General features: G+C 42.0%; 1 protein-coding gene across 1 annotated transcript; it reads left to right on the forward strand.

Annotated features, from left to right (window-relative positions):
• The first annotated feature begins 9,976 nt into the window (after positions 1 to 9,976).
• Positions 9,977 to 24,088, forward strand: PEX2 (peroxisomal biogenesis factor 2). The gene is made up of 4 exons (XM_075270463.1): positions 9,977 to 10,040; positions 13,655 to 13,741; positions 14,767 to 14,823; positions 18,707 to 24,088. Exon 4 carries the CDS (start codon positions 18,712 to 18,714, stop codon positions 19,630 to 19,632), a length of 921 nt encoding a protein of 306 aa, XP_075126564.1. The 5' UTR covers positions 9,977 to 10,040; positions 13,655 to 13,741; positions 14,767 to 14,823; positions 18,707 to 18,711; the 3' UTR covers positions 19,633 to 24,088.
• The last annotated feature ends 3,626 nt before the right edge of the window (positions 24,089 to 27,714 follow it).

Below are 27,714 nucleotides of genomic sequence, written 5' to 3' on the forward strand. Positions count from 1 at the left end.
ATTAGTGTAAATGGAAGAAAAGCCCCAGTGTCCCGTTGCATATAATTATCGGCAGGACACTGTCATATGGTGCTCTATCACCGTACTGGATGGGACTGGTAGTCAAGGAGTCCAGTGTCTGAGCTAAGAACTACCCAATGTGGCCAGTTTGTTATGTTCTGAGTTAGACGCCGGCTTTCTGTTGCTCTTTGACGTCGCCGTCTGCATCGCCGTCAAAATACCTGAAACTTGACCTACCCCATTATACGCCATCTGTCAGGATAACTTATGATTTGACTGAAAACCAATTTTTCACATCTGTAATGGCTTCATTTCTAATGGAAGCTTTGTTTCTAGTGTGAACAGAGCCTTATATAAATGACAAACCTTGCTCCACAGGTCTAGCTGTGGCCATCAAGCTAGGGTTAGGCTGGAGCCCCACGTTGCGAACAAGCATTTTCGCCATGATAAAAAATGCTGATACGTTGGGCCTTAGTCTTAAAATGTTTATTCAGGATTGGAATATTGATGACCTGTGCTTAGGATAGGTCATCATCAGGGGCCACACGGTGGCTCAGTGGTTAGCACTACAGCCTTGCAGCGCTGGATCCTGGTGTTCAAATCCCACCAAGGGCATAAAACCATCTGCAAGGAGTTTGTATGTTCTCCCCGTGTTTGCATGGATTTCCATCCCATATTCCAAAGACACACTGATAGGGAAAAATGTACATTGTGAGCTCTATATGGGGCTCACAATCTACAAAAAGAGAAAAAAAAAAAAAAAAGGATAGGTCATCATTATCAGACCAATGGGGGGTTCCACACCTGGCCTCCCCACCGAGCACTGAGCTACAGTAACTTGGTCAGTCACTACACGCTTAAGGGAACCCATGAACACATCTACTCCAGTGTCACATTTTGAAAATGTTTCATATCTTTGTTGCAAGGCTTTTTCTTGCGCTATAGTTGTGACACATCTTCCGTTTTACACCTCACTCATTTTTGGAGAAGTGGGTTGGACCAGGGTGGGGACAACACACCCCAATATAATTATTATAACACATACCAATTTTCTATAGGTTTACTATATATTTACTATTTAGCGTAGATCTTCAGTCCGGAGCCAGTGCTGACCCCAGCTGATCTTTGGAGGAACGATATGCTGCATTTCCACTGATCTCATGTTAATGACTTATTCCAAATATATATGTATTATCACTAGTGTCGTGTCATTTAGGGGACATGCAACTTTACCGTGATGTACAATGTGAGTCTCCTTCTGTACGCTCCTCCTTCCACACGTGTTTGGTTTAAGTACAAGCACTTACACAAATGTTTAATAAGGACAGTAAAATGTTTTCCTATATCTATACGACGTGCACTCAAAACATTGGGAATCAGTGAGTAGGGCACATTATTGTCTGGTGATGAAGGAATGGGGAGCAAGTCAGGAAATAAGGAGAGGAGGTACTAGACATTGTTTATGACTGCAAGGAACAAACACGCACCACACTAGCAGCCCAGTGATGACAATAAACAATGGGGGGCTGAGCAGGGGACCTAAAGTGAGTAGGTCACCACTGACCAGTCCACAGACCTGCAGTGACTATAAAACGCCGCAGTATATTGGGAGCTACAGTTTAATCTTGTTTGGTACACAATGGGAAAGAGAGGTTTTCATCAGAGCTCCTGATGGTGGAGATGGACTTAGCTGGTTCCTTTGGCCAGAGTAGCAGCAGCCCAGAGAGTGTAGGATGCACAGCACACCACAAGTCATAGCAGGCTCAGAAATCCAAAATCCCTCACCTGTGCATGTGCACAGGTTGATGAAGGATCAGAAGCAGAAGAAGGTGCAGCAGCAAGCAAGGTCAATAATAGTGTAGTCGTACAGTCCAGTTGGTAGCAGGAGGTAGTGCAGTACAGAGTGATGACATGGAAGAGTAGTCAGTAGGCTGGGTCAGTATCAGGAAGTCAACCCAGTACAAAATTGGAGATCAACAAAGAGTGGTCTAGAAGGCAAGTTGTGGTCACAACAGGAGGTAGCGGAGGTACAGAATCGGCAAGCAGAAAATACAGTAATGAAGTGGGAGCAAGAAGTTAAACACGAACAGTTACCAGTAACGCAGATCCAGAACCTGAATAGCCAGGGGAGCAGAAGCGGCGGAAGTACACAGAAGTAGGTTCGGGAGTGAAAGACGGTTAACCCTTGTAAGTTGTCAAAAGTTGAGGCTGGTACAGATGTTTAGTTTTCTTGAGTCCTCTAAACCTGTGGACGATACCATTGTATGCCAAGCCAAATAGCTTTGGGTCTGAAGGCCAAAGGAGATCCAAGGTCCTACTAGATGGGTGTCTCTAATAAAGGGCTATTTAGTGTATATATTCACACCCATTTGATCATGTACTCCATTAACCTTCAAAATGAAATAATAGTTTAGATAGCTGCGCTATTGCACGCTAACAAGAAGCAAACATTGTCCTCATCACCAGAAACAGACAAGAGCAGAGCTGAGAACAATCAAAACTTGTCAAGGTTTATCTCAGCATCTTCGCAAAAAGTACGGAAAAAAAATTACTGTACACTATTCTTCAAGCAAATAAAATATTTCTTATTATCTAACTCTTTATATTTCAACCCAAGCTCTCCTTAAATAGCCCTTGTAAAACAGAGGACACAAACTTTCCAAAGAACGTTTTCTTCCGAGAGTTCTTCCGAGATCGCGAGTTTATTTACTTTTTTTTTATATGTGCTCCATTTCTTTATGCTTTTTGAATAATGTGACAAAAGATTCCGTCTACATGGCTTGTCTCCCAAGGCCACAAGAGCGGCGTATTAACAGCGGCTAAGAAGAATGAAATGACAGAGCACCAAATTAGAAGACAACATAACGAAGAAGATTCGGCCATTTTACACTGAAATGATTGTACAGTTCCTCCGGAAAATTCCGCCTGATTATTCCTGTGCTAAATAATTACTAAATTGAGAAAAAATATGGTAATCTAAGGTGGGTTTGTGGGCAGTAAACACCAGAGGCTAGTTAAGCATGATATAAATGTGTCCGTTCCACATAATGCATACCTCAATACCACAAGTTAAATACCAAGTTATAAAAATATCTTGGTGGACGTAAATGAAGCAAGTAATGGTAAAAATGCATGACTGCAACGATTAGACTAAATCTTTCATGACTCCCGTACATAGGTTTATCCAATTTAATTGACAATTTAGGAGAAATATGTGACAATATCTGGCTTTTAGCCTTGATCAACGTCCTCAGCCTCGTTCCTCTTCCAAGATCTTGTCAAACATTTATCATTTTCTTTATGTTGCTATGAACGGCTATTACTAGTTTTCAGTCTAATGCGGTCGAATTTGGATTTTCTCCTGCTTATTACATCCGAAAGGGAAATACATCAGTTTTAGTAAAGTGGTTAGGGGCCATAATCCATCTCAGATTAGAAATGTTGTCAACTAATTTGTGGACTAAATAAACCGAGAACAAGAAAACTATTTTAAGGGACGGCGGTGGAGTGCAGTTTGGGCCATGGCAATATGTTACAGGCATTGTACAGTTGCTTGGTTACTAATGGTGAGGTGCAATGTAAATGAATTTATAGGGGTTTTTTTCTAAAAAGATAATAGGAAACTAGTCTGAATGTATTTTAAGAAACAGCAAACTAGGTGACACAAACCTATGTGCTGAAGCGCGTCATAATGGATGAATTTCCCTTATTTCTTGCTGCTTACAATATAGTACACAGCATCAACATGTTATGGAGCACTGCACAAAGATTGTCTTTCATCAGTTCCTGCCAATAATGGGGACAAAATAATTATTTTCCCTTGGATTAATGGAGCTATCCACTTCCTAGTGTTGATAGGTCAGACACCTAGGACTCCCACAGATCAGCTTCTCAAGGAAAGTCTATGGCTGCAGTACCTAAAGCCACCACTACACTTTGAGTGAGAAGCACGGGTCCCTAAAGTATCGAGAGTTGCACTGTCCTGGAGCTGTGCTGCCTCGACACCCAGGACCCCCTCAGATCTAATATTGATGGCCTATCCTAAGGTATTAGAATGTGGACATTCATAGGAAGTAAAATGGCTTCTTCTTATATGTTATATGGGTGATCAGTGACATGACTTTATTGCATCAATGTTGCTGCTGAGAACATCAACTATTAATCGTTGCATGCTGGGAATGACCAGGTCAGCCAAAGCACTAATTTCCATCAGTGGTCACATCTCGTGCTGCCTCGATAAACATTGACAAGTCCCGATGTGTGGTGACCAAAGCGAAAACGGATGCACTGGCAGACATGTCCATACCCTAGATGTACAGGTGAGCTTATATGCATATGGCATGAAAGTTGATTTTCTCAGCTATTTTGCTACATTGTGTTTGAACCCAGGAGCGCAGAGCACCAATGTACCGCCCTTATATCATGTGTATTAATGGAATCATTGATAACTCTGATCATAAAGCAAGGCCACTGAAAAAGTAGGAGTCCGCATTCCGTTATACGCATGGAAACCCATAACATTCAATTGGATTTTATATATTTCTGCTTACTCATATAGCGCCAACATGTTCCATAGAAATTTACAGACATTGTCAACTCTATCTATCTCACAATCTAAACTCTCCATCTGTATGTTTTAGGAGTGTGGGAGGAAACCAGAATACCTGGAGGAAACCCACCAAACACGGGGAGAACATATAGATGGTGTTGTTGGCTGGATTCTAACCCAGGACTCCAGCACAGGCTCCCTTTGTTTTTGACTCACAGGGGTTCATATATTAAGAAATTGATTATAATGCAAGAGGATAATCCCTTAAAGCTGAATTTTAAAAAAAAAATTGAAAATGAATGGAACTGCCCATAATGCCTGCCAATAGTCATTTAGCTAGAAGACGCATATTTGTATGGCTGTTCCCAAAATAAGACTCTTAAAGCGATTTTCCAACCACCAAAAATATCTTTGCAACATTCCCTTTCTGTGTGAATCTCCTCCCTGAGAAAATCACTACGCAAATGTGAAGCTCGGAGCATCTGGGGTGTGGCCATACCAGCCAAAATAACCTTTCTGCCTGTGATCAATGGCCCTAACATAAAGATTGGCAGGTCCCAACCACAGCTGCTCCAAAAAACACAACCACGACCCACATGCACCAAACAGCAGATCTGGATATGGATTGAAAGTTGATTTTCTCAGGACTAAGACTGGAAAATGGCACAAAAATTGCTTCTTTTCTTTGACCAGAAAAGTTTTGTATTTATGGAAAAAGTTGTCATACAATGAAGGTCCACTGCATCCCAATATGTTATCCTTCTGCTGTCTCCCTTTATGGCTTATATAAACCATAAGGAAAACAATCCCGATAGGATAGAAAAAGCCGAAATCTAACAAGTCACTGACTTCTCCCCACTAGAAACATCAAGGGAACATCAGAAAGACCCTACAGAGACTACAATGTTGTCAGTCACCAGTCAGCTTTAATAAGATACAGTCTGTACTGTTCTGTACTGGTACAGCTAAAATAATAGGCTGTAGTCTGAAGCTAGACTCTAACCAAAGGCTTACATCGAAGACTGCGAGGTGAGATGTTCAGACCAGTTATCATGGTCTACAAGTTAGGTCTGCAAAATCTCCACAAGACTCTGAGAAACAGAATTTTCCTTACAGCTCATCTCACAACCGCCTTGAAGTTTCCATTTGCACTGGAAGGCACTGCCTGATGTGTACAAGAAATACCACTGGTGACCAGAAGACCCTACTGTCTTACAATGGGGTCCACTGGATTCTGCAGTTATGTCCATAATTTAATGGGAAAAACAATGCTGTGTGTAATATCACTTTTCCAATAAATGTCACCCATATTTGTGATGCACTCCATTTAAAGAGGACCTTGTTGCCGAAACTAAGGGCACCAATATCTCTGGCACCTGGACCCCTCCTGGCAAAGCTGGCAGTGTCCTGAATTCAGTACAGTGTCAACTTGCTAGCAGTATATAAAGGGTACATGAAAGGTCCGCCTTTAACCAAAATTTTGAACAGTGCCTAAGTCAGTGCTGTTCTTTTCCTTTCTGCATGAAAACACTTGCCCCATTGTGTAACATACTTCGAATCAGGTGACAAATTCAGATCTCCATCATCCTGACCCTAAATTCACACAACTAAGGTACTAAAGGGCATTGGAAAATGGACATTTGAGTGTACTGAGATATTTGTGAAAATGGGTAAAAATTAGTACATAGAACATGATTTATTTTTTGACGATCTATCAAAAAATCGGGTCATGTGAATAGTTTTGCATACAGTGAATTTAACACCGTTGTGTGTCAGCAGTTAAAAAACACATGGCAGATTATTACTGTCATGTGAACATAGGGTAAGTCATGACACTGTTTCCTGCTATAGGGGACTTGTATGACTTTGAAAAAGGTTTTGGCAAAGAATACAGACAGATTAACCAGCCGGAAGTGGCCTTCTGCCCCCCCCTCTCCATACAGTTCTATGTGCGAGGCTGGATACGGCAACAGAATCTTATGCAAGCAACACTCAAATTGAAGATAAGGAGCAGGAGGGTAGCTTAATAAGTGTTGAAAGAGATAGATAACTTTAATAGAATATATTATAAAGTTTTTGTATTCCAATGCACTATTAATTTGTGAATAGTTGTTTATAACCCACATCCATACCGTAACAAACTCTTTATCCATCAATCTGTCTACCTGCTCATTAGGCTGTGGGCCTTCGGAGTCCAGGGGCCATTTCTTTAGGGCCTCTGTGGTTGCTTCAGCCATCTTTTTCGGTGTGGCCTGCTGGGGGAGCAGTATATCAACCAGGGACAGAATAGACTTGACAGGCTGATCAGAAGGGCCAGCTCTGTCCTGGGGAGCCCCCTGGACCCAGTACAGGTGGTGGGTGACAGAAGGATACTGTCTGTGGTGACCTCCATGTGGGAGAACAAATCCCACCCCATGTATGAGACCTTGATGGCACTTGGCAGCACTGTAAGTGACCGACTGCTTCACCCCAAGTGTGAGAAGGAGCGCTATCGCAAGTCCTTCCTTCCAACCGCGATCAGGCTGTATAATCTACATCAGACCAAGCGAAGATCACTCCGCACAGAAAACTAATGATTATGATTATGAAGTCTTCCTTCTTTCTTCTTCTCTTCCTTAGCTGCTATGGACTCCTAGTATATCTTCTCTTCTCAGCATATGTGTGTCTACGTATGTAATATATTACTGTGTAATTATCCTGTACATAGTCTGTATTACTATGCTGCTGTAACATACTGAAATTTCCCCACTGTGGGACTATTAAAGGATTATCTTATCTTGTATAATACATACAGTATGTATATGTATCTATCTAACTAGTACCTATCACTCTATCTACCTATCCATACTAGTAACATTTTGTCCAGCAGACAGAGGGGCACCATAGAATGGAGAGAAGTAGGATGGTTGTTTAAATGAATTTGCTGCCACCTCAGTTGTTTTGAAGACAAGAACTTATGGCGTACAGGTTCTACACGACAAGCACGAACAGCTCTCACAATTTCCTTATCCACATTGTCCTTGTCCACCATCCAGACACTGGTGACACCTTCATTACACAGCGCTGGCTTTGCCTGGACCATGTACAGTTGCTTAGCAGAAGAAAATTTGGTGTCACAACATTTATCAAGTGTTCTGCCATTGCTACCTTTGTCTTCATTATCAGTGCTGTTGTGAACAAAAAACTTGGACTGCTCCTGACTGAACCATATCATTTTTAGATACAAATCCAAGTTCTGTTTGGGATAATGGAGGTGTTCGATCCTACAAGGTGACACTCTGCCCAATATGTGCAAGACATCCTGCAGCCACGTGTTGACTATCATGGCAGGTGTTCCAACTGGCATTTTTTAGCAGCATAATGCTAATTCACACACCCAGGAATATCTTCGCTAGATTGCAATACTTCCAAGGGTTGGCCAAATCATTAGGTTTATTGTTGATCGAGCATTTAAGGGGCCAGGTGGGGTGCTAGCTTTGGCAAACTACTAGTGTGCAGGATCCACAGGCCCAGCTGTAACATGTGTGTAAATGTGTCACAGATCCTGCATATTCCCAACTGAAAATGTCTGTAAAGCGCTGCCAAATATGAGGCTGCTATGTAAGTAAAAGAAATAAATAATAGCATATCTACAATCTACTGTTCTATGGCACATAATATATCAGGGCTGTGGAATCTAAATCAGCATCAGTTTTGGGTGGAGTCAGAGTTGGACTTTAAAAACGTTACAAATTGATTATTTTAAACTATATTATAGAGTTATCAATATTGACTAATTATATATATCGTTTGCTTTCTTAGGGTTTCAGACACTAGGTTTTTACTGTGTTAGAGGAGTTTTAATGGTTTTGTCTGACATTGCTGTCAGTCATTTATGAAGGTGTTGGAGTGGGTGGTTGGACTTGCTGACTCCATTGAGTATCTATCAATAAATTTAATATATGTATCTCACTATTCACCTAGTATCTATCTAGTGTTGCATGATATATACTATCTATAAAGTATCTATCTAATATATATATATATATATATATATATATATATATATATTGTATGTCTATTCATCTAGTATCTATGTAGTGTTGTATGGTATGTGTATATGCTGTACATCTGCAGTTTACAGTGTCATATGTTATGTATCAATCTAGTGTCCAATGGTAGGTAAATGTGCATCTTTATAAACCAAGTATATTTAGTGTTGTATGGTATATTTCTCTATATCTATACATATATGTATCTCTCTATTTATCTAGTATCTATATAGTGTTGTACACTATGTGTATATGTACTGTATCTCTAGCCATATATTACCTATCTACAGCAGTGTTTCTCAAGCTTGTGAAGACAAAATTACAGACGGATATGTATAATTTACACTGTGGTATCTGTCACATGACAAATCCGACTCCCAGTCTCAAGTGGGATAGAAAAACTGGTAAGTCCAATCCTTTAGTGAGATGGACAGATACTAGAAGTTCTTAGGGTCTTTTAGCTTTCGGCCAGGCTTTGACACAATGGGAGCCCTTTTTGGCAGTGGATTTTGAGGCGGATTACGCATCAAAATTTGCTGCCAAAAAACTCTGTGTGAACGAGCCCTAAATTTGCCATTTCCAGATGTAGCGGTTCTCAGCTGTGGCCTGTACCCCAGAGACTGCTCAGTGTATCCCCTGGGGTGTACATATCATAGGTAAAGAGGCACAAGGGGGAGTTTTAGTTGTGTAGTGACATTGTTATGACCACTCAAAGGACCTCAAACACCAGATACCATTTCCTTACCTGTTGTTGGGACAGCTGTATGGGATCATGTGCAGCAAATGTCTTTGAACAATAAGTCCTAGACCACCAAGATGAGGATGTGATGCTTGTCAATGTTCTGGGAATACTTGAGTGTGTCGTTTACACTATATTTTATTATTGGAGTGATTCCTATGGTGTACACCTGTAATATAATGGCCTGAAATATGAAGGGCCTGTGGGATGTGGCCAAGTGGCATACCATGCTAAAGACCCTATAACAGTTCCATCCTGCTATCCTTTGTCTCTCAGAGATGCATCTTACTAATGTCTCTATCTATCTGTACCCAAACATTTGTTTGACAAGTCATTTATACACACTCGAGTAAAGTATTTCTACATAGATCCATGGTTTTTCTACATCTTAAAGCTATACATGTGTCTATATACTTATGCATCTATCTATCTATCTATCTATCTATCTATCTATCTATCTATCTATCTATCTATCTATCTATCTATCTATCTATCGGCCTATGTGTAGCTTGCTCACATCAGAGCATCAGTCACTATTCAGCTATTTGCCACAGGGAGCAGTTTCTGGGACTTCATAACTCACGCAGTCTCTGATATTTTGGCCTCTGCAGGGTTCCGTAGTTAAAGCTCAGCCACGTGACTGCAGACATCCAGGAAGTAGCAGTGACAGCTGCAGAGGGAAGGTTGTTTATGTCCTGGAGATCAGTGAGTGCTGCTGCCTGTGAGTGCTCCATGTTCTATCACTGTGCGTCCATTGTGCCTGCAGCAGCTCCACCGTGTCACTCTCCAGCTCTAGTGCAATGCCTGCTCGTGCTCAGCGATGCATTCTGGGACTTGTAGTTCTCTAGCAGCTGCTGAGTCTCAGATCCCCTGTTTGTACTGCACATAACAGATTGCGCCCATATAGAGAGGGATGTGAGGCTGGAGACTGGTTGGTGTAGGCGGCCCAATCAGATCATCTCTTTATGTGAATCCTGCTGTGGCAGCATTAAAGCTGGCATGTGATTGGTTGGCCTGGAGAGTATTGGCAGACTGGCTGTAGATACATGGCAGGATTATTAGTGAGACAGTGGAGACTGCTCATGTGATGGCTGACAGATGGTGTAGTAGTGTGTCAGCAGTATTCACCCCGCACCTCTGCTAGCAGGACCTGTGTATACATGACTGTGTGGAGTATATAGCAGCAGTATACAAAAAAGGATTCCAGGACTTCTATATTGTTGTCCTAACCTTAGGATAAGCCATAAATATGTGACCCGCAGTGGTACAACAGCCAACATCCCCGCTGATCAGCTGTTTGATGATGTCATGGACTAGCACTACAGCTGATGACATCACTTGTATAGGTCACATGGTATATGAGCATATCAGTCCTGTTCAAGTCAATGGGAGCTGTAATACAAAGCACAGACCCTATATAATGTACAGGACTGATCTTGGTATTCAGTGAAGGCCGCAGTGCTCACACACACATTACCATCTCTTTGCCATAACCTAGGCCTGGAAAATCCCTTTAATCTGACATATGCTGCCACTGCAAGTGCTCAGTGGGCGGTCCCTAGCACTACCACTCTCTGCATGGAGCAGCACCTCCCCTCTACTCGGTTTTCCTGGTTGGACGCTGCAGCTGACACAGATTAGTGGGATATATTGTGGAGAGAGCCAAGAGAGTGCACAAGTAGCACTTGCAATACCATCATATGTAGGATTAAAGGGATTGTCCACAGGATAAGAACAAATCCTTTTAGTGTATTCGCTGAAGTAGATGGTCACACTTATACATACTGATCCCCCATAAAGCCATTTCTGTGGATTTTATAACACTGCTTGAGGATCAGAAGCCTCCTGGTTCGGTCTCCTGACACAGAGAACTGTAGAACATGTGACCAATCCTGCTCTACACTGAGGCCAAGTAGTTGGTCCGGGCTGGTCACATGACCTAGAATCCCCAAAGCAGGGGTATAATACAATTTACAGAATCATTGTGACAGGGGAGCGGCATGTATATTAGTAAGTGGGACCATCGACTGCTGTGACTTTCTGTTCCATGGATTACCCCTTTTACCACCTCTGCCTTGTGCAGCTTGGGAACAGTGGAGACTAGAGAGAAAATCCCAACTCTGCTGGAATCAGTGGAGCAGCGCCTATTAACAGGTGTGAAGAACTAGAATAGGTGCGGGTAGTGAAAGGTACTGCTAGTAAAACCATCCAGGACATATAAATTATATCCAGGTTCTGATCTAAACCTGGCAGTAGATTTGCAGGATCAAAACTGGTGACAGACCCCTTTTAAGGGGTACTACATCGGTCAGCAACAAAGGACCATATCCACTGCATTAGGACTCATTTAGTCCTATACATACAGCAATAATGTTTAGCTTACTTGTAACTTATAGGGTCCATGGCTGAGCTATAATATAAATACTACTAATATGTGGTTACTTTACAGTCCTCTGAATAAAGCCTCAGATCAGTTTTATACAGCATATGTACAATACAGATCACGTATCCGTGCATATCTACAGATCATATAGCACCATGTGACGTTCTTATTCCATCAGTATAGAATCTGGATCATGGAGTTCCCTTAGAAATATATCTATGAAACATTTCTGCTGGAAAGTGAATTTACAGATGAATTTTATTTTGAGCAGTTTTAATGACTCCAACTTATATTTTGTATCCGCAGCTCCTTGTAGCATCTGCATGTTGGGTATTATGAATATACATACATATAATGTACTCGAGCTTTAAAGGGACATTACACCTAGAAATATTGCTGATCTATTCACTTGATGGGATACTGAAGAGAACGCGTCCGCTTGCCTGACTGTTTTAGTAAATCTTTGCATTCTTCTTGAGATAATTCTGGATCATGTTTTCTAATAACCTTGCAATGGGCTGTTTCTTTATCATTATTTGTAGAAATATAGGAGTAAATTAAACTTTTACCATTCTCCTTGTTAAAGGGTCGCGAACCTATACAGGCTGGTATGGTTAGCACCGACAGTGTTAGACTGTGTAGGGACATCTCAGGGGTTTATTCCCAGGAGGAATAACAGAGGAACAGCACAATGTTGAGTAATGAGAAAAGATGCTGCAGAACTGCTCTATAACATATCAGGAGAGCTGACTACTGGTCTTCTTCAACTTTAATGTCAGATTTTTAGGGATATAGCTTCTGGGAACCTCCGCTGACCAGTGGTGCTCTGCTCCTTGTTTCCCCAAACCACACAAACAATATTAGATTAAGTTTGAATGGGTGATTGTTCGACTGTGCACTGAACTATATGTTACCCTCCAAACGGAATACCAAACGCAATTGCAAGCGCTGTGCAGTAAAAGCACACGGACCCCAAAGACTAGAATGGGGTCCATGTGCTTGCCGCATGCTGCTTGCACTAATCATGCGGGCAGGAAGGTAGATTGTGAACTACTTTTCTGTCCGCATGATCCCTCAGGAGATCTGGCGGCAAGCACACAGACTCCATTATAGTCTATGGGGTCCATGTGCTTTCACTGGTACACTGCTTGCAGTTCTGTTCGGTATTCCATTTGGCGGGGGGTACTCTTGCGAACTTCCCCGGACGGAATACCAATGCAGATGTGAACAAGGCCTGAGTTAGGCCTCATGCATGCGGCCATGTGCATGAGCCGGGTCCGTGTGTATGTGGCCATAGAAAAGAATGGGTCATGTTTGCATGGCTAGTACACTGACAATTCACACGGTCATGTGCATGAAGCCTTATTAAGACATTGTGCTTTTCGCTGTCATTTTCAAAAAATCCTGTCAAAACATGAGTGTTTTTCTAGCCGTTCCGTAAACCATGACAAATACTGCCCTGCCGCTGCAGTGTATGAACACAGCCAAACAGATGACTATCACATGACTGCTATCTGTATTGAGAACATATAGAAAATATGGAAATCCTAATCATTTGACGTGTATCTTGAATGGTGCAGTGAATTGATAGACGTGTCATATGATGGGATTCCTGGCTGCACCCAACATGAAATCGGAGGTGTCAGGAATCGGGGGAGTCATTGGTAAATAGGGGATAAACTTCTGCCGTACACAGGCTGAGCCATGACCTGAACCTTACAATCTCTTGTCCCTGCTGCATCTTGTGTACTTTTAATTTTTTTTCTAGAGATTTTACTGATCAGAGCGGATGGTTGATCTAAAGAACAGCTGTCCTCATACAGTTACTATAGGCTGCAGTTTGGTATGTGACACCTACTTAGGCGAGGAGGATGTGTTTACTTGATATGGGATCATGTCTAAAACTTAATACAACCAGAGCGCTCAGCCAAACTCTGTGTAATGTATTGCAGATCTGTGAAGCCCTAGAAGTCGGAGACAAAGAGGAAAGGAAAAAGTTGATGCCTTTGTTTACCGGAGGACATAGATCAGCTCATCTGGTAGGTGCAATGAAGACCCTGGAGAGTAAGGTTTCTCAATTCAGTGTGTAAATGGAAATAGCCTATGTACATGGCTATAATGATACCAATGGATTAGGCCATGTCCACACCACATTTATAGTGTACAGGTCTTACATGTGCCACAACGCCTTTTGATGTATGTGCCAAATGTATTCATATCCTACAATAGGTCATTACAGTGTTCATTTGGCATCACCGTTAAAAGGCCATAATGGCATGTCTGTCATGTCTGTACTCTCTCTACAATACAAAGAAAATCTGCAAAAAACAATACCGCACAGTGTGCATTTTTTAGAATGGGAGTCAATGGGTTATGAGTGTATCCTTGTATAAGTTGGAAATGGTGAAGAAGACAAAATCTAGCTTTTTATACCTTTTATTGGACAATTAAAGGGGTATTCTAGCCTGAAGTATTGATCACTTTTCCACTAGATAGTTGATTGATAGGTGTCCAACTGGTGGAGGCGCCATCGCTCTCTAGAATGGGGAGCCTCAGCACATGTGAAAACCGCTGAGTAGTCAAACCCGTACTGCCTTTGGGATAGGTGATAAATGTGTCAGGTTGGAATACCCCTTTAACACCTGTGATCAAATTTAAAGGGTTGTTCCCTACTTAGCAAATAGTTGCTGAAAAGGGGATAATTGCTCCCAAGTCACAAATCTTAGAGCAGGACCTGCGGGAATACCTGAGCAGTACAGCCGCATGCCATTCCCGTAACTCCCATAGAGGAGAAGCGAAGCTACGGAAACAGCATCACACGTCTAGGTACACTGTTTCTGTAACTGCAAAGTAGTGTAGCTCAGCTGTGCTACTCTGTCCTATATGGAAGTTATAGGGACAGTGTAGAGCAGCAAGTAAGCCTTTCCTATGGGCTGTGATGGAGACCAGTTATTCCCATCTCCGCAGTGATTTGTCAAGAAGAGAGTAACCCTCAAAATAAAGGATGTCATTACTGTCCGTATGTCTTGCTGATCACTGATAACTATGCATATTCACTTTTCAGGTTGCTTGTATAAAGAGGAGGCCATTACATTGTGCCAATCACACACCACCAGTAAAGGTATGAAATGTGTTCTTGTTGGAGATATATACATTATCCAAATAACTATAAATTAGGCAAAAAAGAAGAGCAGAAAATGTCTTAGAATGAGAATAGAAACCACTACGTACCTGTTCAGACCATTCCTATAACCAATAAGAAATGTACAATGTGGACATCTCCCACAAAGCAAGGGTCATGTCCATGGTTCATGAGCTTCTAAAGTAGTGAAGGATGGTATTGTACATAGTCCTCACCTGTAGGACAGACTATTATGGCAGGGGAAAATAAATGTCTGCTCACCTCACAGGTTTCCTACACCTTCTGAAGACTTCAAAAACATCAAGAACAAATAAAAATCAGCCCTTCCTTGGACTCGAATCTTCTGCTTTCTTCATCTATTAGATAAAAACAAAGCAACGCAGACTATCTACATAGTGTTCTGACGCATTTTTGACTCCCTACGAGTACTACTCAGAAGCACATCAGAGGGACACAGGGCCTGCCGTCTAGATGGTCCGTGTTGTTCTGTTATATGTCTAATGGATGAAGAAAGCAGAAGATTCTAATCCAAGGAATTGAGGACATACAGTATGTGCTTGATATTGTATAAGGTATATATTGTGTACATACAAACACCCCTCATTGGGCACCAACCCAATATAGAGTAGGTGCCCCTTGTACTGCCATTGACCTCCTTGAGTCCTCTGAAGGTATCGTGTTGAGCTGCTGAAATAATAGCAGCAAATTGCACATGGCGCAAATCGAACTGATATCTGAGAAGTTTGGAAGCCAAGCCAAAACCCTGTATTTCTCAACCATTACTGAACAGTTTTTGCAGTGTGGAGGGACACCTTATCCTGCTGAAAGATTCCACTGACATTAGGAAACACCATTGCCATGATGGACCGTTCTTGGTCTGCAGCAATGTTTAGGTCGGTGGTACATCACATGTCAAAGTGACCTCCAAAGGAATGCCCTGACAAAAGTTTCCCAGCATTACATTGTCCCCAGAGCTTCTGTCCATCTGTCCTTTTTCCATAGTGCATATCTCGTGCCAGTCAAGTGAGTGACTCACTCCACCCTTCAAGATTCATCTTACGCTGGGCTCACACCAGTGTTCGGTCTCCGTACTTAGGTTTCCGTCTTCTGCCGGCAGAAGACGTTAACCTGTCAGACTGGATCTGGCCGTGAGTGTTTTGGGCTGTCCGCGGTGAAACGGTTTTTTTTTTTTTTTTGTAAACCTGCATGTCCAACTCTGTGTCTGGTTAAAAAAAAACATTCACCGCGGAGAGCACAAAATGCTCACCGCCGCTCATGGCCGGACACTTTTCAAACCCATTCAAATGAATGAGTTTGAAAAATGCCTGCAGGTTTCCGTCTCCTGTCCAGTTTCAGGTAGGAAACGGAAACCTGCATAACTGAAACCGGGCGCAGATGTGAACCACACCTTACAAGACCACCTTCTTCCATTGCTCTGTGCTCTACTTTTGATGCTTACGTGCCTTTCTGAGGTGGATAGAGGTCAGCATGGTCTTTCAGTCTGGTCTGAGTATACACAGCCCTATAGCACGCTGTGACGCCCGGTGTGTTCTGACACCTTTCTTTCATGGCCAGCTTTAACATTTTCAGCAATTTATGCTACAGTAGTTCTTCTGTGGAAGTGAATCAGACTAGCTTCACTACCCACACACATCAGTGAGCCTTGGGCATCCATGACCTTGTTATCGGTTCACCGGCTGACCTTCTTTGAACCACTTTTTGTAGGTTATAATCGCCGTACAAGAAAAACCCCACAAGATCTTCCACTTTAGACATATTCTGATCCAGTCTGGTCATCACAATGTAGCTTATCACTGTCTCTCACATCCATTTTCCCTGGTTTATGCATAACCACTACAACAACTGACTGTTCATTTGTTGTATAATATATCCCAGCCCTATGGTGGTCTGTGTTCTCACACACACACACACACACACACACACACACACACATATATATATATATATATATATATATATATAATAAAAAAATTATTTTTCTTAAGAATGAGCAGGCGAAAACATCCTTTGGTTGCATTTGGAGTAATACATGAGAATTAATGTAGCGAGTTCTTATTTATTTACTCCAGGCACAGACGGGAAAATCCGGCGCAGCATTCTTGCACATATCATTTGCTTGGAAGGTGCTCACTTAAATTGGCCTACAGGGAATATAAGCCGGCAAATGGCTGCAGTGGGCTCGCCTCCACATTTTATGCATGTGCACAATTTGGCTTCAGTAGTTTGACTTTTCTTTTTGTTAGTGCAGTGACCTCAAGAGAGAGAACCTCCCTTTGTTCTCAGGTTTTGTCTGCAGATCTGGGGTCATTCTTTGTTACAACATGATATTCATGTGACGTTGAGCGAATGTCAATAGGTAGCAGAGTCGAGTATTTCATGAATAGTCTCTGGACTGCGGTGCATTTAGTTTTCCTTTTTCTCCCCACATACAATTTTATTCTTTCATCAGATAATCACAATACAATAGTCAGGCCCACCTGCAGAAGCCGAGCTTTTGTTCCTGGCTTCTGCTGTACACTTCAAGCATGGGGTCAACTATCTATGTATGTTTTGACCATGGGTGGACAGAATAATGCGAAATTCAGGAAGCAGTCAGTCAAACTCAAGCTGGACGTTTAGGAGGTCTACACCTGCTGAGGGCTATACAACACACCGCAAGTTTTGGTGAATCCTATTCTTTAAGTGTGAACAATGCAGTAGAATATGATTTCATTTTTTTTGTACCGTGATGCTCTTTACCTATTTTATTCTTTGACTCCCATTATATAGTATTATTTTTAAGCTAGTTTCTGCATATTGTATTAGTCCAAAGGGGGGAGTCAAGAATTTGCAAAACAATTGAAAGGATTATGATGTAAATTTTTGAATTCCCCGATCGCTCCCCGTCCACCTGCTCCTTCTCCCAGCGAGAACGCTCATTCTTTAGCTTGAATTTTTTTGGTTGACATTTAAAAAATAAAAGTAGTAAAAATAAGAGTATTGGCCTCATAGCCTGCCTTAGGCAGCTCTTCCGTGTTTCCTTTGCAGTCATTTTTAATAGATCTGAAGTAAATCATTTGTATAGAGAGGGTGGGTCACAAGACTTAGAGGAGATAATGAGGGCCTGCTGGGATAAATCAGGGACGGGAGTCCTAAGAGAATGCATTTTATACACCATAGAGCCCCCACAAATAGGTAGAGATTTCCCCTTGTCTCCTGGTCACTTCCACTAGGGTAGTCTCTATTGTCCGTTAGCTATGACTGATGTCTTTAAGGACTGAACACACCCGTTCAATAACACAATACCTATGATCAGGCAGGCGGAGTCCTTTCTCAGTGGTATACTAGCTGTAGTTTAGGTCACCCGGCAGTCCTGGTCAGAAATCAGTCAGGTCAATATCAGAATATCCTGCACAGAAGAACCCCTTTAGATATTTGGATGGACCAGCCGAGAATGGAGGGGGGAGTGTGTGGGGTACAGTCTAAGAAGCTAGTTACCATTTTACAGAAATAAAGAGGGGATTGGAAAGTAAATTAACTACGCCAAGAATATTAAAAGGAGGTTATCGGGTATATTACCTACACATAAAACACATATGAGTTTTTTATTGTAAACTGGAGTGTCTTTAACTTTAGAAGTCTTTAGACTGTGAAGAAACCAAGGTACTTGACGTGACATTGTTGGGACCCAAACCATAGTCAGGCAGGGAGTCTCTGGGATACCCATGGCTCTAGCTTTTATCATAGTCTGCCTTCTTGAAGCTTACATTGACTTTGATTCTAGTTTGTGTTCTGACCTACAAGTATTTTTTATTCAGATCATTATTCTGCATGTTAAATAACCAGAATTATTTCCCTGCAGCTGAAATGGCCATGGCTAAAACCAATATGGAAGACATAAATCCTGTATTAAGAATTAGCCAACTGGATGCTATAGAGTTAAACAAGGCGTTGGAGCAACTAATCTGGACTCAGTTTAACACTTGTTTTCAAGGCTTCAGACCTGGACTTTTGAGTCGCTTTGAGCCCGAGATTAAATCGTTTTTATGGCTGTTTCTGTGGAGATACACTGTCTATTCCAAGAACGCGACGGTGGGCCAGGCAATTCTAAACATTCATTACAAAAACGACTTGTCTAAGACGCAGACTTACCGACCGCTTAATAAACAGCAGAAAGTGTGGTTCGCACTGTTATCGGTTGGGGGTAAATGGATGGAGGAGAGGTCCTATGACCTATTCAGTAATAACGTTTTGGGGTCATCGTTTCACAGGATGAAGCATTTCATTACTCTTGCCTCCGGGCTCATCAGGGTTTTGGGGCTCTTAAATTTCCTAATTTTTCTACAGCAAGGAAAATTTGCAACGCTGACTGAACGACTGCTAGGAATCCGGTCTGTTTTCAACAAACCCCAAGGTATCCGTCAAGTTGGCTTTGATTACATGAACAGGGAAATTTTGTGGCACGGATTTGCAGAATTTTTGATTTTTCTTCTGCCCCTTATTAACACCCAAAAGCTCAAAACGAAGCTGTTCTCCTGGTGCAGACCAGTCAAAGGACTGCGCCTTACTGACCCATCACTCACCATCATCTGCAAGGAGTGCTGTTTGTGTGGGGAATGGCCCACCATGCCTCATACTATCGGTTGCACCCATGTCTTTTGCTACTATTGCATTAAAAGCAGCTACACGTCCGACATGTATTTCTCATGCCCTAAGTGTAGTGTCCAAGTGCACAGCCTGCAGCCACTGGAGTTCAAGATCGAAATCTCTGAGGTTCACACTTTGTAAGATGAAATGTGTTTCGGTCTGAAGTCTCGTAAGATAAATTAAGAACTTGTCTCCATAACCATATCCTGCTAATGAGTGTGAACAGATGTTATCTCTTGGATCATTTTAATTAGTATATTCATAGGGGCACACTGCCAAATGACTGAGTGCCATCAGACTGTGCCAGCATTTCAGGGCATTTTGGGTTTGATGCATGGTAGAGATGCAGGCGTCTTGCTTATGTACTAAATGGTTCACAGTATGTCATATGGAGTCCACATCCAACTGGAGGAAAGAGAATGTTTATAGGAGAAAATAAATATGTTTCGGGAAGTCTGACTGTGCTAGATAGTCGAGGAGTCAACGAGTCTAAACATAGCACTGTGGATAGTCATGCATTTGCAACCATCATGGTTTTAGTACCTTCCTGTGCAGTGACCTGAGTCCTAAATTCTAGCAGGAGACATTAGAGCCATAACACAAAGCAGAGAGAAGGGTTGAAGCTTTAAAGGGAGTCTGTCACCTCCTCTAAGCATACCAATAGAAAGTTCATAGGAGCATCATGCAAACATATGTGTGCTAAGCTACAGATCTCTTGCCTGAAAGATCCACTGTAAATTAAGCAAGAAAAAGGCAACCCTTCAAAAAAAAAATGTGAAAAAAAACCTCACTTAGTGGTATCTCTTCCACGTGCAAGCTTATTCATCTATCTCCATCATGTTCCAGATCACGTTACAGGGAGAAACAATTTAGACTCCTGCCATCTTCTGCCTGCACACCCATTGTAGTGGAGATTGGTCCGTCCTATCACCAATCCTACTTGAGCCTCTGAAGGTACGCCCCCAGTCAACAACTGCATTAGACTTAACAGTTGTCTTTCTCCAATTCTATCACAGTTACATACATAAAAAAGTATGTTGTGTATCCCTGTAATGTGCTCTCTGTTTAGGTAGTCACCATTGAATATATTTAGGGGAGGTGATAGACTCCCTTGAAGTGTTGGAAGGCCAGGACTCTGCACAGGAAGAAATTGCTCCAGTGACATCTGCAATCTCTAACCCATTGAAGTGAATGGGAGCGCTACCATCAACAGCCCCACCCACTTTCAGTCTTTCTGCGTTCAGGTTGAATGTGGAGCGAGGCAAAGGTTCAAGGGACAACCCCTATAAGCAAAAATTTTACAGAAGTATCAAAGGAATTTTAGGGCTTGTTTCACATTGGCATAGCTTTCTATCGTGTGTGTGTGTGTGTGTATAGGGGGTATTTTTTATATTGTAAGAAGAATATGGTAGCACGCAGCCTTAAAGTGATGGATTCCTTATGAACCAATCATATCCATCAGTATTCATTGCGACCTGGTTAAAAACATATCCATAAAGCCATGAGACTAAGGTGATCAAAGCCAAACACACTCACGTGACCAAAATCAATCAACATCTTACATATGGTCCCTTCAGTGCCAGTGATATTGGGGCCTGGTGCCATGTTCACTAGGCTGACCTGACTAATTTACAGTGATGCTATCCTGGTGATAAGTGACAATATTTAGTAGCCAAAAAAAGTGATTTATCGATATACTGGACCCATATTGGTGATCTTATCCACAAATTACAGAGATGAGGAAAATAAACCTTGTGACCTTGGCGCTCCTGCACTGATAAATGACTTCTTTTGCAGGGTAGGCTTCTGGCTTCAGATTAGGAGGAACGAGCTTTCCCTGATACATGTATCTGACCTTATCTCTTAGGCTACTGTATATCATGCTACAACTGTAGAGGCTCATGCTCGTGCAGTCGCTCGTGAGGGAATTTGGAGGCTAAAAACCATATAATAGACACTTTGCTCTTGGGCCAGAATCAAGTAAAAGCCACTTGACATCACAGTGAACACTAGAGCTGGAATATGCGCCATTATCACTGACACGTTACACGTCAGACCTTTTGTTAGGTTAATTTATCTTAGGGGTTGTGTGGCATTTTGTAAAAGTTAGCAGGGAAGGTGATAACATAAGTCTTGTTAAATTCATCTCTATTATGGTGGTCTCTGGCCAGTCTTTGTTCATACCCATACAGTGGTTGCATGCCATACGTGATTGTGACTGCTCTGGGGATGCTGGTATCTATGGCACGTGACCTCTGTGGCCAGTAATGTGCAGGATAAGTAAGCTGAAGTCATCCAGGACAACTGGACAAGTCTGTATTGGTTTTTTTCTTTCACTTTCTCTATTTGCCAATTTTTTGTAAACTCTTATAAAGAACTTACCATCTGGTTGGGGTTTATAGTCCCAAATTTATGTAACTTACTTGCACTCGTAGATGGAGTTAGGAGAAAATGAAGTTGGTCCAGGGTCTACTCTCTGAAGTCTGCTTCACCCCTCTGATGCATGCGCATTGTGCCGGTGCGAGTACACGCAACTTCACAGCGCATGCGCCTGATGTGCAGGACATGCACAGACCCTAGTTCATTGGACCCAATGTGCATTTACCACTGGTCTGAAGCAGACTAACCTCAGTTTCTCCGGTCCGGGACAGGTGGCCATCGACATGTGGTTATACTCCATTAGTAGTCTATAAAGAGAGTAGAGTATGTAGAGTGATCATGCACGTGTAGAGAATATGGACCAGGAAAACATGTTTTTGGGATTAGTGGGATACCAGTATGTCCTGAATGATTTTTATCCTGAATAATATTTGTAAAAGAAAAAAAAAATCCTTTTATAGGAAGCCTGTGACCAGAACCAGACAAATAGGTTAAGGTCACTTTGCCGGCCACCACTTACCGTGCCAACTACCCTTGCTGCTTATTAAGAAAAACTGTGATCTCTTGGCAGTGGAAGCGTGGGTTCACTAGGGGAAACCACTGTTTGGGTTGATATGTTGTATTCCCTTTAATTACGGCTTAATTCCTTATTATTATTGAACCCTTCTCTTTTTCGTAAAAAAAAGACAGAGCCAAGATCTCAGGATGAGGAAATGTCTCACCAATAATGTTATTTTATGTAATAACCCATGAGCTGTAATTTGCCCAAACATTTATAGGTCTGCTTAGTTACCTGGTTGGCAAGTTATACTATAATGTAATGGTTATGGATGGTGGAAAACCTCTACATATCTTGTGGTTACCCTCTGAGAAGCCAAACTCACTCAGTATTACCGCTCTCATAATGAACACAGTATTTTCTGGTTAGGAGCTGAGGGCAGTAAGTGACCAAAGCTGGCCATACGCATAGATAACGATCAACCCAACGCGTGTTTGGTGGGGAACCCCTGGACCGTACAAAGACACACACATTCTGCCGATCCTGCATAGTCGGAACAGCCCATTACACAATAAGTGGTAAACCAGTCCTGCCAAAATGATTGGGTTTGGTCGACATTTCATCTAATATGTATGGTTAGCTTAAAGGGATCCTATTATTGGATACCCTTTTTTTTCTCACTAACCCGTAGGAATATCCTTAAAGTCTATTCTTCTCCTACCTGTAGATGTCTTCTCCACGCCGCCGTTCGGTAGAAATCCCAGTTTTCCTAGTATTTCTTCAAATTCTCTCACAGCACTGGGGGTGGTCCTCTGCGCTCAAACAGCACTGGGGACATTCCCAATGCTGCGAGAGAACTCTCCAGTGATGCCTCTTTCTTAAGGCTAGTCCTACGTGTTAGGGAGAAAAAAAGGGTATCCAATAATAGGATCCCTTTAAGACCATTGATTCCAGTGCTTCTGAGTGACCCTGAGCAGGGCAACCAACTGAGATTAGTATAAGGTTGGAGCTTCTTATCAACTGCTAAGGAAAACCAGAGTTCATCCTACTCCATTGCTTCAGGATATCTTATCTATAGCCTTTGGGAGAGAGTTTAGCAATGCAGTACATGGTGGTAGGGTCACAGCAATTTTGCATCTTATCAAGCAATAATATCAGTATAACCCTTTCTTGTTATAAGCTACTGAAACCTTATTGTGGCCTTGTGATACATTATTGACTCATTTAGAGTTATGCATCTGCACTATTTAGGGTATGTTCACACTACAAAAGTAAACTTTTCACTCATTTTATCTGATGATGCTATTTTTTGGGGACTGTCCCTTTTACATGGAGTTTTATTAGCTAAATTTTTCCAGTTATGTTAATAAAACTGCTAAATGTGCAAATAATCCACGTGGTCAGTGTGAAGAACTACTATTACTAAAGCCAAATTACATTTAAAAAAAAAAACAAAAACCTGTACGTGTGAAATATATCCGTTGTTTTTTTTTTCTTTTTTTCATTTTTCTTTGACAATGATTAATTTAATATAACTTTAGAACTGGATGTAACATTGGACACTGGAATGCTCTAATGTTAATTCAATTTAGAACTGGATGTGACATTGGATACTGGTATAATCTAATATTTCGATGAAAATTATTGTATTCTCACATGTATGTTAATTTATGCTTTAATACAATGTGAAATTTCAATTAAAGTAACTATATAAATGGCTGATCTGTCTCCTCCTTTTTTTTCCTAAATAGTAAAGAAACCGCAAATGAGTAAATGGATTTCAATTAAAACTTGCCCCATATAGTAAGATACAACCCACATTTCTCAACATGGACCATGTATGTATTAAACACAGTTAGTAAAGCAGGATAAAGGGAAAGGGGGGAAAAACACAGTCCATCAACAAAGAAACAAATATCTTGAATAAAAAGTCTCCTTCAAAAGTCAAACACTCACGTATACTGGTAGTGAACACGGATGCACGGACGATAAACTCTGTCGACTCCACGTGGAAAAGCAAAGGAAGTCCAGCAATCACGGATAAAATCTTAAACTTTTATTCGGTCCATTTAAAATAGTACAGCGTCATGAAGGTGGCAAAAAGGTATTTCCAGAGAATGTTGGTATAATGCGTCACGGCTGACGCGTTTCGGAAACCCTAAGTTCCTTAGTCGTGGCTGCACACAACTGCTGTGCAACAAAACTTAAAAAAATGCAGTACATAGAGCGAGTTTTCTGGAATTAGCTACTTTTTGTTACTGGTATACAAAGGTCATTCTATGCAACTTTCTAATATATCCCATATATTACCTTTCCGCTGATTTAGAAGATGCTCAGGTGATCCCGTGTGTCAGCATCCTGTTTCACCCCTGACCATGTGCCTTACATCTGTATTTCTGCTGTCCCTGTTAGCACTGAGTGACCAACAGAGAGTGATGGTGCTGCCATATTGATCCTACAGATGCCCAGTCTGGTTACGCATTCATTTTTATTTTCATTCTATGAAGTCCAAGTTTATATTTCACTAGGTTTTTTTTCTAGGAAGTGAGGGATTGTCAAGAGCTGTATATTTTGACATTCCGTGTGGAGTGACTATTGTAAGAGACAGCCCAATGATCTCCCAAACAGTTGCGTAGCTAGGAAGGGTGGGTCCCCGTGGTAAACTTTTGACCTGGACCCTGCCCCCCCCCCATGCACATGCTCAGTAAGGTCCGTACAGCCCTCCGATGCGCAAGTGAACTCATCCAGGCGTCGGAGGGCTGTACGGACCTTACTGAGCATGCGCAGTACACTCTGTTCGGCGAAGATGTGAGGAGCGTACTTCGCATGCGCGCAATTGCAGCCTTGGAACTATGGCCGCCGACTGCGCAGGCATCAGACATGACGACTAAAGAAGACGACAGACAAGGGGAGGAGGCAGATGAAGAAGGACGCCCCCATTGCTGCCGAGACCTCATTAGCATACCGGTAAGTACCGGTATTTCTAAGGAATGGTGCTACGGAGACCACATCTAAAGGTAGGAGACGAATAGCCTTTCTTAAGGCTATTCCGAGGTGATAATTAGAAAAAAAGTTGCTTTAATGGTAGAATCCCTTTAAATGAGTCTTTCAGGATTTAAAGGCTGGGACCCCATGTGGCGCAAACACTGCAGTTTGGCTGCAACAAAAACCCCGATGTTACAGTCACTGCAAAGGCTGGGATTTCCAAAACCGGTTGCAGTTTTGGAAATTGCAGCATGCCAATTATACCTCCAGAAACGCTGATGATTTCCTTATAGTTATAATGGAAGCAGAATGTCTCTGCAGACTTTCTGTGAAAAGTGCTGCGGTTTTTCTCACAGCACATTTTTGCTGCAGCCTGCTATATGGGGCCATAGCCTAATACTGATTATTTATCCTTATCATAGTACAGTCAATATTAGATCCTGAGTTGAGTCCCAGCACCCCCACTGATCAGCTGTTTGTACTAGCAGAGCTGTGTAGTGGCCAAAATATATACTGCAAGTTCAGTCCTAGTCACCTGCTTATATCAGACTTGGCATGAGATTTTCTGGCTGTTTTTAAATGCACATTTATGTCCTGCACCCTTTAATACATTTCTTGCAAGCCTCTCTAAAAATCTTTACTTAACTGTGACCACTGTCTGGCAATAGTAGTCCAAGTTTTGTTATGGGGCCCAATGGCGACTCATTGTACCTTTTGTGTTCGACACCTCTTTAGTTTGATTTCTATGTTTATACAAGGCCCCTGGTGTCGATTGTATGGTTTGGGTCTTGGTGACCCCTGTCTTCAGGCTTCTTTGAGGTAGTATGTTTTGTATAGAAGTGAAGACAGAAAATGTTATTGTCCCATCACGGAGACTGACCCCCATAACACAGTCAACATTATGAGATGGAGTTATGTGTTATCTGCTCTTGGTATATAGCGCCCCCCATAGTCTCCAGTTCTGCAGCAGCTGCCACCATGTGTGTAGGAGATGACACACTTTATTATATAATGGATCAGCAGCCGAGTTTAGTTCTGCAGCGATCGCTCTCATCATGGCCGTGTGTAAGGAGAGATCCAGACAAAAACTATAATATAGGTTATTATATACTACAACAGGGGTAGGCAACCTTCGGCACTCCAGCTGTTGTAAAATTACAACCCCCTACATGCATACTTGCTCTGCTGTTCTTGGAACTCCCATAGAAGTGAATGGAGCATGTTGGGAGTTGTAGTTTCACAGCAGCTGGAGTGCCGAAGTTTGCTGACCACTGTACTCATACCAGACGTACATGAGATTGAAGATATGACCCCTGGTGACTACTGTATTCGGGGAATTTTGGTGATCCAGTCTTCAGTCTTCTTTGAAGTAATATGTTGTGTATAGAAGAGAGGACACACAATGTTATTGTCCCCATCCATCACAGAGACTGACCCCCGTAACACTTAGGTCAGGAGTTGACATTATGACATGGAATTACGTGTGATCTGCTCTTGGTATACGGCACCTCTCATATTCCCCAATCCTGCCACCATGTACGAAGGAGATGATACACTTTATTATATACTGGATCAGCAGCCGAATCTAGTTCTGGATTACTGAGCGGCAGCCATCACTCTCATCATGGCTAGTGTGTAAGGAGAGATCCAGACAAAAGACAACACAATATAGATTATTTTTTATTGAACAGCAATAAGCAACATTGTAATAAAGTTATTACTGGCCCTTTAATATATTATAAAATGGGTCACTGACTCAAAAGTCAACCAACCCAAAGATCCAGAGGAAGGCGAAACGAACTCCCCGGAGCGTTATACCTCAGGGGGGCAAAAAATTCCTTCCTGACCCCACATGTGGCGATCGGATATCTCCCTGGATCCCAACTGTCCTGCTGCATATTGCTGTGTATATTATTATTTGTTCTGGAGAGCTGACCTCTAAGGAAAGAAAGAGACATCCTGCTCCTAAGAGCTTACAATCTAATACAATACATCATTATATTAATCACAATCGCACACCGCTGGCAGGCATTAGTTTCAGGATAAAGTCTTAGGACACCTCTCTTCTTGGAGAGTTCCTTTATCAGAACACAAAGTGCTCGCCTGTCACAGAAGGGGATTTCTACCGTGAGATTCGACCCTTCTTTATATTCTTGCACACTCGGCCCTGGGACACTTATGAGAATGTCCGCAAGGTTTCAATCCCTTATACACAATCACACTTCAGACACTCCAGGGCCCAGACACACAACAGTCAGGGATTCTTGTTTCCAACATTCACACAGTACCACTATGGTTAGTACAGTTATGGGGGATGACAGTGCTCGCTGACATTGCTGGACGCCCAACAACCGCTAGCC

Source organism: Leptodactylus fuscus, chromosome 4 (genome assembly GCF_031893055.1).
Source record: "Leptodactylus fuscus isolate aLepFus1 chromosome 4, aLepFus1.hap2, whole genome shotgun sequence".
NCBI classification, from domain to species: domain Eukaryota; kingdom Metazoa; phylum Chordata; class Amphibia; order Anura; family Leptodactylidae; genus Leptodactylus; species Leptodactylus fuscus.